The sequence below is a fragment of the Corvus kubaryi genome, unplaced genomic scaffold, assembly GCF_017639235.1.
Source record: "Corvus kubaryi isolate FWS band 111438036 unplaced genomic scaffold, C.kubaryi_AGA036_p1.0 37308, whole genome shotgun sequence".
In the NCBI taxonomy this organism is placed as follows: domain Eukaryota; kingdom Metazoa; phylum Chordata; class Aves; order Passeriformes; family Corvidae; genus Corvus; species Corvus kubaryi.
The window spans coordinates 23,149,683-23,165,720 of record NW_024581096.1 but is presented as its reverse complement, the minus strand read 5'-3'; the positions used below and the strand labels follow the sequence as shown (position 1 = coordinate 23,165,720).

Genomic DNA, 16,038 nt, shown 5'->3' with positions numbered 1-16,038 from the left:
GAGTAAGTTATCTAAATACTAGGATGAAGTCACAATCTAAAATAATGGTACAAAATATTTTGCAGTTGGGTCAGATGTTAAAAAAAATTCAGTATCTGTAAGAAGTTTCATTTTTTAATATATATTTTTTGCAGTCTCCACATAACATTCTCCTTTCTAGCAAGTGTTGGCAGTTCCACAAACTATCACCAAGTATTTAAGAGCTTTTGATTTGAGGCACCTGGCAAATAATTATGGTACCAACTAGTGACTAAATTTTTGTTTCCCCCCCTTAAAAATTTATCTGTGAACCAAAAATTCTCAAGTCCTTCCCTTCCTTTCTAACACCAAATGTTAAAGAAGTAAAAACTGACAAACAACTGCATACAGTAAGTATTAGCTTAGTCTCATACTTCAAGTCTCCATTTATATGAGCTCTTTTCAGCTATACATAAATGTTCAACTGAAGTATGACTTAAATCTGACTTAAATCCACACACCTGACTTAAATCTACCGACAACAAGTTTGTTTTCCTTAGTTATTTTTCATGGACCCTAGAGAAGAGGTCTACACCCCTAGAAACAAGGGATGAAATTAACCCAAACAGAATAAAAGTATTTTACCAGAATCTCCCCATCTTTCACGATGAAAAAGTAGAAATGTAAGATCCAGTTATTCTACACCTTGCCTCTACTGCCAATCAGTAGTTAACCACTAGGGAAAGAGTATAAAGAAACAAATAAAGTGACACTTCTGGTGGTATACGTGCCTCTAGAAATCAAATTGAGGACTTTTTATCACTGAAGAACAAAAGTAAACCATGAATGTTTTAATAGACAAGATGTCAGCTCCTAGCTATGACTGCTGCCCTTTAAAAATTCTTTACACATTTGACTTTCACATCACTTAACAAATAATTTCACAATTTCTTCTTTCTCTGAAAGAAACAGTTTTATTATTTTAAAGCTGGAGACTAAGCCCAGAAGAGCCCAAAGGGCTTGATTGAATCTTAAGGTAGAAGGAGAAAAAAAAATGTCCTTTCCATGCCATTATGATTTACTTCCTTATCCATTTTCCTTTACTCACTTTCTCTTCCCCACTTCAGCTCCCCAGCCTGAAGAACAAAGTAACACAAGATGGTTCAAGATAGTAAAAAAGCCAACCACTGGTGAACAAAGGTCTTCCCCTCCCTGGCTCTGCCAGCACTAATGCTCAAATGATCTCTCCATACCAAAACTGCAGGAAATTAATACAATAAACAAAATGAAAAAACCCCAACAAACAAAACAACAACAATCACCCTCCTCCCCCAAAAAGCACAACAAAACCAAAACAAACAAACCCCCCCCAAACAAACAAAAACCCAAACAAACAAACACAACGTGACAGTTTTACTCCTGTATTAAGCAAGCTGAGCGAGGTCAGCAAAAGGTTTGACTAGCATCAGAAGCCAGAGAAGGGGAGAGGAAAACGAGATCTCCATATTCAAGATCACTTTGATTTCTCAAGGGACTTCACTCTCAGTCTGATTAGGGTGCAGAGTTGCAAGTGCTGTTCTAACTTCTGGCTGCTGCAGAAAGAGTCCCATGTCAGCCTTGTTTCTCACCTCACAAAGGTACCTACATTCCTACCCCAGTCCATATACATCAACACTGTCATCTCCTGTAGTTGCATCATTAGCAGTAGCAAGCAGACCTACCTCTGTGATCATAAGAAGGGCAGTTTATCTGAAGTTTGACAGATGAAAAAATAATGAACAATGGAGATTTTCTGCACGCATAATGAAATTAAGATCCTCTGTACATAGATAAAAATTCTACCTTTTTCCACAGTCACAGACAGGAACTACTAATGGGTACCTTGAACAAAAGTGGTAAAATGGTACAAAGACAGAGCAAGCAAATGGTACTACTCCTAATGTTCCCCCAACATCCAGCAGTTGCTGACAATTCAGGTTTACATAAGCTAGAATGGCACCTGTGTGCTTAAGCCACCAAATATAGACTTCTCTTCAGCAGCAGAAAAATCAACAAAAGAAACATTTTCCTGGCTGGAGTGAGCAAGCAGAGCTCTGAAGAAGATATGGGGGAATTACTCAGTTTTGCTACTGACCAAATTCACTATTGAAAGGACATGCATCTCTTTAGAACTAATCTTACCATTAACCATAGTACATGCTAGTATGCCATGGATCCAGGCTAAGAGCACAGAAAGCCCAGAGTGACAGTATTTACTGACTAGATGAGATGCCTATGCTAACTTAGTTCAAACTTAAAACCCATAGTAGTGTAGCTTTTTTTCCTTATACTATAAACATTTTTAATAGTAAATATTAATATTAATATTAATAGTGTAATAATAATTTTTCTTATAGTAGAATGTATTAACACTATGCATAATTATAGGACAAGTAATTCAGCAACTGCAGTAACACTGGCAATATGCTAATCACTACCTGCAGAGCTTAAAATACCAGATCTCTAACCTGCAAATTTTACTTACGCACACTCTTGAGTTCACTAAGGCTACCTAAGAATACAGACTTTACAGACTCAAGAACCCAAGAGAAAAAGCCAAGAAAGGATGAAGAAATACAGGACTTTACCCAGGTATACAAACTGCCATGTTCTCTTAGCCATGAGTGCCTACTTTCTGATTTAGACAGGATATAAAGTTTATGCGCTCCTTTTCTTCTTCTAGTGACAAAACCATCATCAAAGATAAATTTTCTCTTTTAAGAGTCAAGATGTAACAATACATAAGGATATGCATATTTTTAGCCCCTTCTGCATCTAATAGCTTACAGAACTGAGCTACCGTGACATTTCAGGATAACTTTGCAAGCCTGGGTTTTGTCAAGGATTACTACTGTAAAAAAGATGAAAATCAGATACATGATTTTTTAAGGCAGAAAATTATTTCAAGTTAAAAATTACTTGGTTTTAACATTTTTATATCATCTGTATTACTAGAGATCCCTCTGAATCTTCAGGGCTTCACTTGTTCTTGTCTCTACAGAAAGTTGTAAATGCTAAGGAGTCCAGGAACTTCAGTTTTAGAGAACAAGAAATGAAGCCTCTGATGTGGAAACAATTCGGGTTGCCAAAGATCTTCACTTCATTCTCCCTTCTACAACCCAGGCATCATCTTCAGTCAAGACTTTTGTTTTGGAGAAAAAAATACAGAACCTACTTCCTCCCCTCTAGGCCCCTCCCAGCTGGGGATAACCAACTGTAAATGCTACAATAATGAGAAAAATTAAATAGAATTACAGTCATATTATGTGCGTAGGCAATTCACAATGCATCAGAATGACTTACTACAGTTAAAAGAAAAAACAATGGACCTCGTGGTCTTGAATGAGATTTCCACCTATATGATACATACAATCTAATAATACTTGAAGTCAGGACAGGGTAGAGTATGGTTGTTAGCACAGCTGTAATTCATCTTCTGTATACAAAGCACTACCATAAATTTAATACAATTTTTCTAGATTTCCCATGGATCCACATTCTAATTCAACAGAAAATTATTATTTGTAACTGTTTAATCCACACAGGGGAGTATGTGGCTGTACACCATGAAAAAAAATAAAGACAAAAGCACTACACATATGCATAAAGCCACCAAACTGCTACTACCAAGCAACTGGAACTACTGTACCTCCAAACTTTTAAAAGACTGCTTAAATAACTGAATAAATAACTTAGACTGCTTAAATAACTGTTAAATAACAGTTTTGCACATATTCCCACCCAAATGAAAATTTTTAAAAAAAGGAAAAAAATGCTTTCCTCCTTAATATTTTATCCCTAATAACACTTACGGTCATAAAGCTGCTGGGCACGTTTTAATTTGCCAGTTAAAATGATGACATTAACAGATTATTATGGTCAGCATGGACATGCAGAAGACAGTTTTGCCTCAGGGGGCAGAAGATAATGGTAAACACAAAAAACCTAAGATGCCAGTTTTTTTTTAAAGAGGTAATGGGATGGAAGAAGAAATGTGAGAGAAAATCTTTTACAGATCTGATCATTACTAATTTAAATTTGTGAAATATTTCAAAAAAGGAATCACTTAGGTCTGCTCTAAAGTATAACAAGTGGAATCAAACCCATTAAGAACAAACAAACAAACCAACACACTATGCAATTTCCACAGCAACAACTGTGCTCGTCACAGCTTTTTAAGATATGTGTGGGTACTGTTTGTTATTGTGTAGTTAAAAGAAAACTTGTATTGAAAAGAATCAGAGAAATAGGAAACCCTTCAAAAAAAACCGTTTGTTTCTAGACCTTCCAACTAATTATCCAGGTTGATGACTACGTATGTCACAGACGCTACCTCAGACAACATGTAAATGCAGGTGCACTCTTTTCCCAGACAGCTCACATGAAGCAGGGCTTTTTTTGTGGGAAAGAGACTACGTTAGTAAGTCTTCAAAGACTTAAGCAATCTTCAAAACGCAGGGCCAACTCAAGATATTATGTATCCAGTCCTAATGCCAGGAGCATTACAAAATGTACTTAAGACATACCTAAGTAGCTCTGGACCACAACTACCGCACTTGGCTAGCACTGAACCCAAGTTTAAGACTCCAGGACTGAGCTGGTGACAACCCTAGGCAACAGATGCACAATCTGCTCTCTGAAAAGGGTTATTTAATTTGGATAGAGTCAGCTTGTACCCAACAGAGCATTCTGTATATTCACACTCTTGAGTCCCCGAGCTCTCAAATGTATAGTGTACACACATTAAATCACTGTATCATGCTGACTCTGTACAGCTAAGCAGCTCTGCAGACCACTCCTCAATACCCAAATAATATGAGATACCCGAGTCGTTCCCATTAATTGAGCTAACAAACAGTTGTTGTGCACAATCTTCTAATTATAACAAGAATAAAGAAAAGAGATGTGAGTTTCTCATCAATACATTGGTGCTATGAGTCACGGCAAGGGCCTATGGCTAATGGGCAACATGCAACAAAGCACCCATAGTTCACACAATAGCTGGAAGATGGAGAAAATTTCTGACTTAACCAGAAACAGGAAATTTCTTGAGTGACCAAGAACACAACTAGTTTTGTGCTTAAATTAGCAATACAGGAAACAAGCAATAGGAGTCTTTGCATTCCTCATATTTCTCTTGCACAAAATATATCCTGAACTTAACAGTAAAATAATTCAATTTAAGATCATTGTTCACATCTACATTTAAAATCAGACCAACAGTTTTGTGTAACTTGCAGAACTTCCTGTGCTTGGAGGGGGGGGAGAATCAGTGCAAATTGCTCTGCAGTATGATGCTATTTCACTAGGAGAAAAAACAGTATCAACATCAGTGCAGCAGACAAAAGAACAATCTTGTGAAGAGACCACAGTTTTAGAATGGTAAATTTAAAAAAAAAAAAAAGGAATTGCTTCACAAAAGATCAATACACTTTCCCCATAGGTTCATGATGTAAAATTCTATAATCAAGGCTTGTAGATTTGTAATTATGGTATGTCAGCCACATTTAAACAAGCATGTTAAAAGATTGTTAAAGTTAAACTAACACAATTGCAATGTGAATTGTCTTAGTCTCATTCTAATCTACTCGTGTCACTTCCACTTAATCAGATGGAAACTATGGGCAAATGTCAGTGCTGTTTTCGCGCAACCCAACTTACTTTGTTTGCGGTGGTTTTTAAAATAATTTCCAATCTAAAATGCAACAGGATATTTTAGAAGGGTTTTTTTTTCCCTAATCAATTCTCTCACTATCCAGCGGATTGTTGTTGTTTGGAATTACTGAGAGCAAAACTATTTTGAAGAGATCAAACCAGAAGAATTGCTTGCTAGGACATAAGGCACAAATACAGAAACCATTACTACTCATGCTCATCAAATCTACTTGTTTTAATTCCAAACTACTGAAAGTGTAAAATCACCAAGAGCCTGGCTATTCGACTTGTCAAAAAAGTAAAAGATCTCTTTATTTCTAGTTCAAATTTCTTTCACTGACATAGAGCAACATAGGAAATGTGCAGGCAAGTAAACTACCTACAACCTAAAACACAGTCTCTTCAGAGGAGTACACAAAGAATTTATGACTTACAGCTAAAAAAAAAAATACCAAAGCAGAACAGCTGCTTCATTCTTGGTGTGGGAAAAAGTGATTAGTTAGGTAACTAACAAGAAAAAAAAAACGCTACAATAGATGACTAACACAAGTCAAACAAAATGTCTGAAAAGCTCTCTATATCCTAATGGCTCTTGACCCCTACCGTTTTTTTATATATTCTTAAAGCTTGGGCACTGAACGTGGCTGGAAATCAGTACTACAATGCTAGATTCAATGTGGTTTTCTAAACTGAAAACACAGGAAAAAACCTAATGAAAATTAACTGAAGTGCTAAGTTAGTCACTTTATAGAATGCTTAATAAGCCTCTACACAAGTCTTCTCACACACCAGGAAACAAGATACCTACAGAGTTGCTAGAGTTCAAAATAAGAGGACAATGTTAATGTTCCTAAGTTGACACAAATTACATGTATGCCCACTGTAGCAGAACACATAACTAGGCTTCCAGCTAGAGAAGGAAGGGTGGAGAGGAACAGAACTCTCTTGTATCTGTGTGAAGCTGTCACAGAAATGGGAGCTGCCACTGTATCATGTCCCCCCAGGGACTGAAGATAACATTCCTTTTCTTCTTTTTTTTTAAAAAAGTTACCTTAACTTAGAGAATGCCAGCTGCTCCAGAGTAACTGCAGATATGCCTGTTGCTACTGTGCAACACATTCAAGCTAAGTTTACTTGCTTATTCACATGGACATTCCCCAAAAGCAAATCTGAATCGTGTTGACTGCATTTTTGTCGTTTACCCAAACGTTTTTAACCTTTGTACTAGCTCTGAAATGCACACAATTGTGTGGTTTGCTCCTATGTTCAGAGACTAGAAATTCTGAAGTGCCTTTCTTTAACTAACACCAATAGGGACAACTTTTCTAGTCTTCAAGCCCAACCTTTCAAAGTGAATCAAGTATAAAAAAAGGTGCATCTCTTATTGACAGGAATTTGCTAAGTCATCATATAAAGCTGATTGTATGAAACTGTACTGTTTAACATCCTGATCTAGCATACGCACTAATTCTTGTCTCTGCCTGAGTCAGCACAGTCTTTGTGGCCTTAATAAACCCCACCGCGACCAGTGTTTACACCTATAGTATGAGTGATCCTGACAGATACATTTTTATTAAAAACGATGACTGTTAAAACCAGGGAAGATCAAGGCTCTGGTATTGCATCTGCCAGGACTGCTCAGGGAGGTGGTGGAGTCTCCGTCCCTCAAGGTGTTTTAGGGGAGACTGGACGTGGCACTTAGTGCTATGGTCTCGTTGACAAGGTGGTGGTGTTTGGCCATAGGTTGAACTCGATAATCTCAGAGGTCTTTTCCAACGTAACTGCTTCTGTGATAGCACTGGCTCTGCAACTTCTGAACCAGAAATATTCAACTGTAGCATTGGTAAAAAAAAAAAAAAAAAATTGAGGCTTCATGCCTCGGCAAGGTATGAGGCGAGACTGCCCTGCACATCGAGGGGGCTGGGTGACTACCCTCGACTCCCAAAGCCGCTAACGAAAGGGAACGAAATCCGCATTTAACCGGTGTCCCGGAAAAGCACGGCCTGTTCCCGACGGCGGTACGCGAGGGGTGGAAGCCCGTGTCAGGGCCGCTCTCCGGCGCAGCCGGGCCCCACACAGCACCGCGGTCCCGCGCGCGGCACGGCCGGTCCCGCACAGAGCCCCGCTGTAGCCCCCCGGCCCGACCGTGCCTGGCCGTGCCGTGCCCCAGCCGCCACTCACCGCCTCACGACGCCGGTCTTGATCTTGATCTGCCTGAGGCGCGGGTCGGCCATGGCGGCGGGCGCCGTGACTGCGCAGCGCCGCGCCGCGCATGCGCGCACCGCCACCCCGGGCGGCACCACCGGAGCGAGCGGGAGGCGGGCGGCTCCCCCCTTCCCCGGCTCAGTGGAGATGGCCGGGCAGCAGCAGCGTGCCGCCGTCCAGACGGAGCCGCCCGGGGCCGTCCGGGTTTGCTCGCGCACGGGAGGAAAGGTGGGAACGCACCCTCGGTGCCGCGGCAGGAGCTGCTCCGACCGGTACCGTGAAGGTGTTGGGGTGGAGAGTGACCGGCAGCACCCGCGTCCGACCCCTGGTAATGTGGTCCGCATGATTAACGCCATTTCACAAGGCAAGTAGCCATTCTCTGGTGGCGTGTTTGTGCGCTATCCCCCCATTATCAGTCCCTGAAAGTTCTGTGCACCAAGGAGACAAACCAAATAGATTGCTTTTTCCCGTTCCACTGGCCTCAAGGTTCCTCGGCACCAGGTCAATCACTTCCCTCCTAGCCCGCGTGTATGTCCCAACACCCAGCCAGGCCACTGCTGTGGATGACCCCGTCGCAGTACTGCCCACCTGCAGCCCCCAGAGCAGTGTCTGTAGCCCCCAGAGTACTGCCCACCTGCAGCCCCCAGAGCAGTGTCTGTAGCCCCCAGAGTACTGCCCACCTGCAGCCCCCAGAGCATTGTCTGCCTGCAGCCCCCAGAGTACTGCCCGCCTGCAGCTCCCAGAGCAGCATCTGTAGCCCCCAGAGCAGTGTCTGTAGTCCCCAGAGTACTGCCCGCCTGCAGCCCCCAGAGCAGTGTCTGTAGTCCCCAGAGTACTGCCCGCCTGCAGCCCCCAGAGCAGTGTCTCTAAATCCCACCTTTGATGGGTCCTAAGGAAGAACTCGGACCAGAGCTGTCGCTGGACAGTGAGACCCAGGACATCCCAATGGCCAGGGGGACACCTCTGCCTTCATCTGCTTCCTCTGAGGATTGAGGGAGTGGCTTATATTCTTTTATATGATTTTTGAATCTAGATTATGATTGTTATATTGATACAGCAAACCACGTACTGTGATCCAACCCAGTCTGCAGAGGGTCCATGCGAGCAGAAATCATAAATTAAATTGTATTATAAATTGCATGTTTTACTACTTAGAGATTGCACACACTAATTTGACAAGAGACAACTGAGGGGAGACCCCATAAATGTCTGTAAGGGAGGCGCCCTCTGAAGGGAGGGCGTCAAGAGGATGGACCAGGCTCTCCTCAGTGGTGCTGAGCAGTAGAACAAGAGGCAATAGGATAGAAATTGATGCACAGGAAGTTCCACCTGAACATGAGGAAGAACTTCTTTACTTTGCAGGTGACTGAGCACTGGAACAGACTGACCACAGAGGTTGTGGTGTCTCCCTCACTGGAGATATTCAAGAACTGCCTGGACACAATCCTGTGCCAGATGCTCTACGATGACCCTCTTGAGGAGGGAGGTTGGACCAGATGGCCAACTGTGGTCACTTCCAATCTGACCCATTCTCTGTGTAATTTTGTTTGTAGAAATCCTGTGTCATTCTAATAATGTGCTATATTAATAATGAAATCCTGCTAAGGAAAATAAAGCTTTAATTTTTAAGCTATTGTTCAGTGGTTAAACTAAGTGTTAAACACTACAACTTAGTGTTGTCATAATTCTGCCAAGGATCTCTAAAAGAATCTGTCTGTCCCCTTAGTGTCAGGTGGTTGGTAAAAGCAATAAAGAGGCAAGATTAGCACTGGCAGCTCAGTCCTAGACTTAAAATCAACTGATGGTTCAAGGGCTGTTTTCCTTTATGGTTATACTTCATAGAGGCTAACGACTCAAGGGGATAAATTCTGGGAAAAAAACCCCCAACCCCTAGGGTCTGTGTTTGAAAGAACTTCCCCTGAAGGAGTATTAAAATCGACAAGAAAGAAAAAAAAAAAAGAGCTTCTATGAACAAATAAAGGCAAATGCATTTTCAGTGAAGTGCAGTTCAGGAAGGTCTGCAGAGGATTTTTTTTCCTCTACATCCTTTTGTCCTGTGCTAGTGGCTTGCCCTGATTCTTGGCATTGCCAGTGACCGATACCTCTTGAGAAAAGCTGGCTGCAAGGAAGGAAGTCATGCAGCTTCTGGTGACATGACAGCTGCAGGTCATTAGCCAGCAGCTGTGGCAAAGTGGCTGGCACGACCAGGCCCCATTCAGACATAGTATAAGCAAGGCCAAGACTGCTCAAGTCCACAGAGTTGTGTGTTATCTGTAGAGGAGGATGAACATGACCCCTCTTACAGAGGCCAGCAAGCCTTCCCAGGAGACCTGCAACACACAGCCTTCACTTGGCAGGCTGTTGCTGAAGGGAAATGCAGATCTCAAAATCGACACTAGCTTAATGCCATGAATAACTATGACCTGGAGACAAGTTCACAGATGTATTACATATTTACATCTGCCATCAACCGTGCAGGAGGGAGAAGGAAGGAGAGCGGCATTCTGGCAAAAACAAAGGAAAATGCAGTCCCTTACTTGGCCAGAAACTCAAATCTTACTAGTCTGTCTTTAGAAAGCTGTATCAAATCATGCTGGGGCTGAAGCTGTCCCCTAAAATCCAAGGCACCCCTTGGAATTGGTATGTAGTTATGCTACATACTCTTTGAAAATACAGAAGTCTGCAAGTAAAGCTGAATTACCACCATACACCTACACATCACTTTTTTTCCCAAGTATAGTCTTCAGTGTCATTTCTATATTTGACAAAGTTGTTCAATAAGTGAGAAGGCCAACAACAAATAACAGCACAAAAATAAAAATAAAATAAAAAATAAAAATAGCCTAGAAGCAGCAATATTAAGAAAAGTAACTAAGGTTTCCAAGTGCTAAAAATGTTTTATTTCTAGCCCTGAAGCATTAGCTCACATTACTTACAGTGCTTAGGCTCAGCTACTGAATTTTAGAAGTAGAATGCAATTGTTTTCTTCCAGATAATTCACTTAACTAGTAGATAATAATATACCAAATCTGTGTTCATATTTAAGCATATATGATGATAATGTGAAAAAGGTGTTACTGGTGGGTCATGGAGTATATTGTAAAATGTGTCTGAAAGCATGATGTACTTCACTATTAATATGTGTTTGTATTAACAATTGAAAATTATTCATTAACATTTAAAACCCAAGTAATTTTATTTCTAGGGGTATGGATATCTGGATATTTAGGGAAGTATGTATAATGCTTTCCAGGACAGACACTCCTTTTTAAATAACGGTGTGTGTGGGGAGTATGTTTTCCAGAACTCCTTTGAAACAATTTTTAGCCAAGTCAATCATAGATACATTTCCACGTGAATTAGTGATGTTACAACAGAGTTGAATACAATCCCTTATGAAGACTGTGAATCCTATTGTACCTTTTGGATAGTAAAGAAACTGTCAATTCTTCAACGATTTTTGGCAGCATTTTGCTTGTTTTGCATTTGGTTGAAGGTTTTTCATAAGATCTATTAGCCCTAGTCATTATGAGAGCACTGTTGCATAGAGGCAGGTGCCTAAACATAATTTGCTGATGCTGTAGCTATGCTGACATACAGAGCAAGTCATTCTGTATGTGGGACCCTTAAACATATTCCTATGTATTCCCCTGTATTGCTCCTTTCAAGCAGCTCACATGTAAAGCTGTACTTGCTGTGAATATGACTTCCTCTTCTCTGACCAATGTCACCTGGCCATTCCAGCTTTCATCTGGCTCCACATAAGCAATATTTTCAAGGCAGTTTGTTACATGTTTTGTGCAAATTTACTTTAGTGGGAGTAATTTTCACTGCCAATTCACTATTCTGTCTAAATAGCCTTCTGTCTAAAAAAAGTTAATCTAGATTTGTTTATTTCTTGTGGCTAAGAGCACATACAGTAACTATTGCTCATTCCCATTTCACGGAAGTAGCTAGTCAGCCTGATGAGCTCAAATGTCTGCACACATAAACAATTATGTAGTATGTGTTTAATCTGAGGTGTGCACAGTGCACCTAATACACTTGCAAGCAAACACACCAGGTTGCAAAGCACTGCTTACGACTCATAACTTTACTGTGAAAGACCAGCTTAAGAAGTTAATACCATACATATGCTTCATCACAAGAAAAGAGCAGACACACTTGAAAGCATTGCAGTATGCCACATATCCCTTTCATAGTAACAGTTCCCAATTAATATGTCTCTCAATTAAACACTACTTGTAAGAAACACTCAACTTGTAAGGTGTGCAAATACTGAGTCTTATTAATCCTGCATTCTGATCGTAACCCTACCTTCCTTTTAAATTTATTTCTTTGGCTCTAATAAGGGTCTTTCTGCAGTGAAGCTATTTTGTGTTATACCAGTAGTTCACTTCAACTTTAGAGCCAATGTGTTTGTCAGCTGATATAGTTCAAATTTGAGACCTATGCTGCTGAGGTCAGAGCAAACCTTGGAGAGGGAAGTACAGTCCTCTAAGCCTCAGTGGCAGTTTCCATCACCTTGTCCATCCACTGACAGTTGGTTTTGACAGCTTGAAAAACCCATGACCAAATGTAAGTGTTCTTCAGCTGAGCACTGAGACCATTATTTTAATAAGTAAATGGTCAATGAGCTTTCATACTATTTTGTTTACCCATCAAAACCATGTGTGCAGTCTCACTATAATTTCATTTTCTTTTATGATCAAACAAAATGTGGAAAATATTTAGCCTTCAGATTTTATCTTTTTTGTAGGAAAACAAAATTTCATTCAGCCTCCCCAAAGTATACTACAAAATGAGATCAGATTTTGAATAAAAGTTATTGGTGTCTACTTAATTTTTTATATATGTTCAGTAGGTAAAATTAGGCTCTGTACAGCTGCCAGCACACAGCTAGGCACCATCTAAGTGCACAGTAATTCATTTCCCTGGCTGTCAGCATATGAGATAGTATCAGTATTGCTTGTAGTGCAAATCTCTTGATCCACTTTATTATCAGGTGATTATTACTGGTCAAAATTGTCTTCCACAAATACCCCCCAAAACACTTAGAGAGTTGTTCAACACCACAGATTCAGGCAAGTATCACAGGTATAGAATGGGACAAGTATAAAATGGGTTGCTGCTGCACAGTTTGTAAGATACCTACAAAATATGGTGATTCAAGTGGGAGCTGTGTTTTTTTACAGGAGAGGCTCAGTTACATAGGGAAGCTAAGTAAAGGAGAAAGGAGATACCAGGCAGAAGCTGAAAAGAGTCAGTGGCAAAGTCCTTTCTCATTTCTCCCTTTGTACCTTCTCCAAACACCACTGGGATGGATTCTGGTTTCAACTATGCTTCTGTGAAAAGGAAGTAACCCACTGGGAAGTGGTGGTATAAAATCAGATGGAAATCTACTCATTTTCAGCAAAGTTATAGTGACAGTACAATTTACCCTAGGTAAAGAAGGCTGCAACGGTGATTCCTCAAATATGACACTACCGGAGAGCATAGATTACAAAACAGCGCTTTCCTACAGTTTTCAGGGTTAAACTGTGCCTATAGTAAATGCTTAGCTACAACTCAAATCTTTTCTAGCTAACTTTTTAAAAGCAGTTTTTCTTAGCTCAGACCAACCATTAGGAGAAGAACTGGAAGTAGTGAGAGAAAAAGGGATTTATGTGTGTGCATCAAAAGGAGAATATATCCTTTTGCGAATTATTTCCATGGGTCCCCTACGTACAAATGAAGAGATATGTGATATAACAATTCATTGTTCTGACACACATTGCAGTCATGATGTGCAGTTTTTAATGCATCATGTTACATTAAGCTTAGCCCATGGTTTAACACCATGTAACATAAATTTCTGTGAAGGGAGTAACATAACATGATACTGTCTTTTAAAAGACACACACGATTTTTTCAGATCACCTACTTTTTATCCATGAGTGCCCAATCCAAAAATCAAGGTGGCAGATGAAAGTGGATTGAATGAGTATCCACAAACCAGAGTATTTATCTTGTGTAGTTTTGCTCACTGCTACCTGTAGTCAATGACTCCAGTCAATTTTTATGTTGTAATGCATGAGCAAAGTTGATGGACATATTTTTTTGACACCCCTAGTTAGATTTTATTCAGGGTCAATCAAGGGAGACCTGACAGCCGTTAAGACTATAAAACACACTGAGAATCTTCACAAGTGTTTATTTCTCAATAAAGACAGGAGCTTTGATTATGAACCTGTCAGTAACTTTATCTCTTTTTGTTCTATATTAGAGGCAGGCTTTCTGTTTTAATTGATAGTTTATTTTAAAATAGATATATCATAATGAATGATTGTAATTGGAATGAAATAAAAAAATAAACTATTGATTTGACAATAACTGGATATAATAAAATCTCCAGTGGAAGATGAAACCCATATCCGAAGTTTAAAGAGCTCACAAAATAAAGCTGCATATGATGAATCTCTTCAGAAAAAAAGAAAAATAATTACATGTTACATATTTATGTATACTCATAATTTGTTTATTTATCTCCCCCTGAATAATTAGAGTCAGGATTTTTTAAGACTTTTCATACACATTTCTTGAAACCTGTCTTCAACGCTTTCTGTATTCCTAAGTTATTAATGTAATTTTTAATTTAATCCTTTCTGTGGTACAATACAAAACAAAAACGTGACATCAACTGACATCTGTGTGGTGTGGATTTGACTGATCACATGGGCCAGTGCAAAAGTACCAGCCAAGAAGATTCCTCTGGTGTTTGGACATATTGGAAACTGCAGTTTTTATCACTCAGGATGATGTTTTCCAATGAAGAAACAATCTTTGCCAGTACTTGTCAGACAGGAACATGTAGGTAGTACATAAAGGTGGAGGACTGCAAAGTGGCTGGCACCAAACAGGCAGATAATGATAATATCCTGTATGGTGCTGCACGCAATGTTCTGAAAGCTTCTCACAAGTCAGTAAAAAAGACAAATAGTACCTGTGAAGTGTAACATCAAGATGAAGCAGTATTTAGAAAGTCTAAGAGAGATTAAAAAAATGTATGCTTTTAATAGGACACCAGTCTTTATTGACAAACACCCTGTCATGGTATAGCTTGATGCTGTAAAGCAACTGGTAAAAAAATTACATTGTGATTAACGTTTAGCACACTACAATATCACTTTAACACATTTTAAGTAGTTTGTAAATTGGTGAGTTGTTGTTGCTTAATTATCAAAATATAGAGGTTTCTGGTGAGTTCTTGTAGTAATCTGTTCATCTGGCCTAAGTTATTAGATAGATATATTAATCATTGGAAAGGAAGTGTTAAAATAATTGCTAATAAAACCTGCTGCTGGCCCAAATACTGTTGACACTAAATAATAAGAACAGATTAGTTCTGTAAAGGAAATTAGATTGCTGGCTGAAATAAACCGGTTAAAAATAAATAATTTCAACTGGAAAAGTCAGGGTCACGCATGTAGAAGTACAGAATGGAAGTTAGATGTACAGAGTGAAAAATTGTGACTTGGGGTCCCGTAACCCCAGAGAAGGACTGTGGGGTTGTGATGGCTAACCAACTAGGCACCAACTAAACATGAGCCCAGCTGTAATATTGTGGCTGACAGAGAGCAGGTAGCCCCCATTAAATATGTCATATTGTGTCGGAGTCCTAAATATCTAGAGATGATGAAAGGGTGAGGCTCTGGCTGAAGTCACATACCCAGTTTTACACTTTTAAAAGGGAAGAAAAGGTTGTAAGGCTCAGAACAAATATATGGGAGTAATATAGTACCTGAAAAATACACACTATTCAACAAGCCCCAAGAAGCTACTGATGAAAAGAAGGGAGTCAGTTGCTCTGTAACCTACACAGAGAAAGAATTTCTAATAGCAGAAGATTCACAGCCCAGCAGAAAGAATAAACAGTAGAATACAACAGCAAGCTCAAACTAGACAAAATCAGGATTCAGTTAAGGAGGGAAATTTTAAATACTGGGCAATTAACTATTGATAAAACTACCAATGAGAGATGGAGATGTTTAAGACTGGATGTTTTTCTGTTAAAAAAAAAAGCTTTTGCTTTAATAGGAGAAATGGGTGTGAATGTCTTTACAAATAGCTGGGTAACTTGAAAGAACTAATTAGAATCTGGAAGAATTGGTATGGACGTCTTTAGAAACATCAAGCTGTGCA

General features: G+C 39.7%; 1 protein-coding gene across 1 annotated transcript in view; it reads right to left on the bottom strand.

The window, feature by feature from the left end:
• The window catches only part of TBCA (tubulin folding cofactor A), a 26,657-nt gene extending 18,722 nt beyond the window's left edge, over positions 1-7,935 (bottom strand). Inside the window, exon 1 of the mRNA XM_042028884.1 lies at positions 7,834-7,935. Coding sequence (XP_041884818.1) covers positions 7,834-7,886 — 53 coding nt within the window. The 5' untranslated portion in view covers positions 7,887-7,935. The remainder of the gene's footprint in view (positions 1-7,833) is intronic.
• Between the last annotated feature and the right edge of the window lie 8,103 nt (positions 7,936-16,038).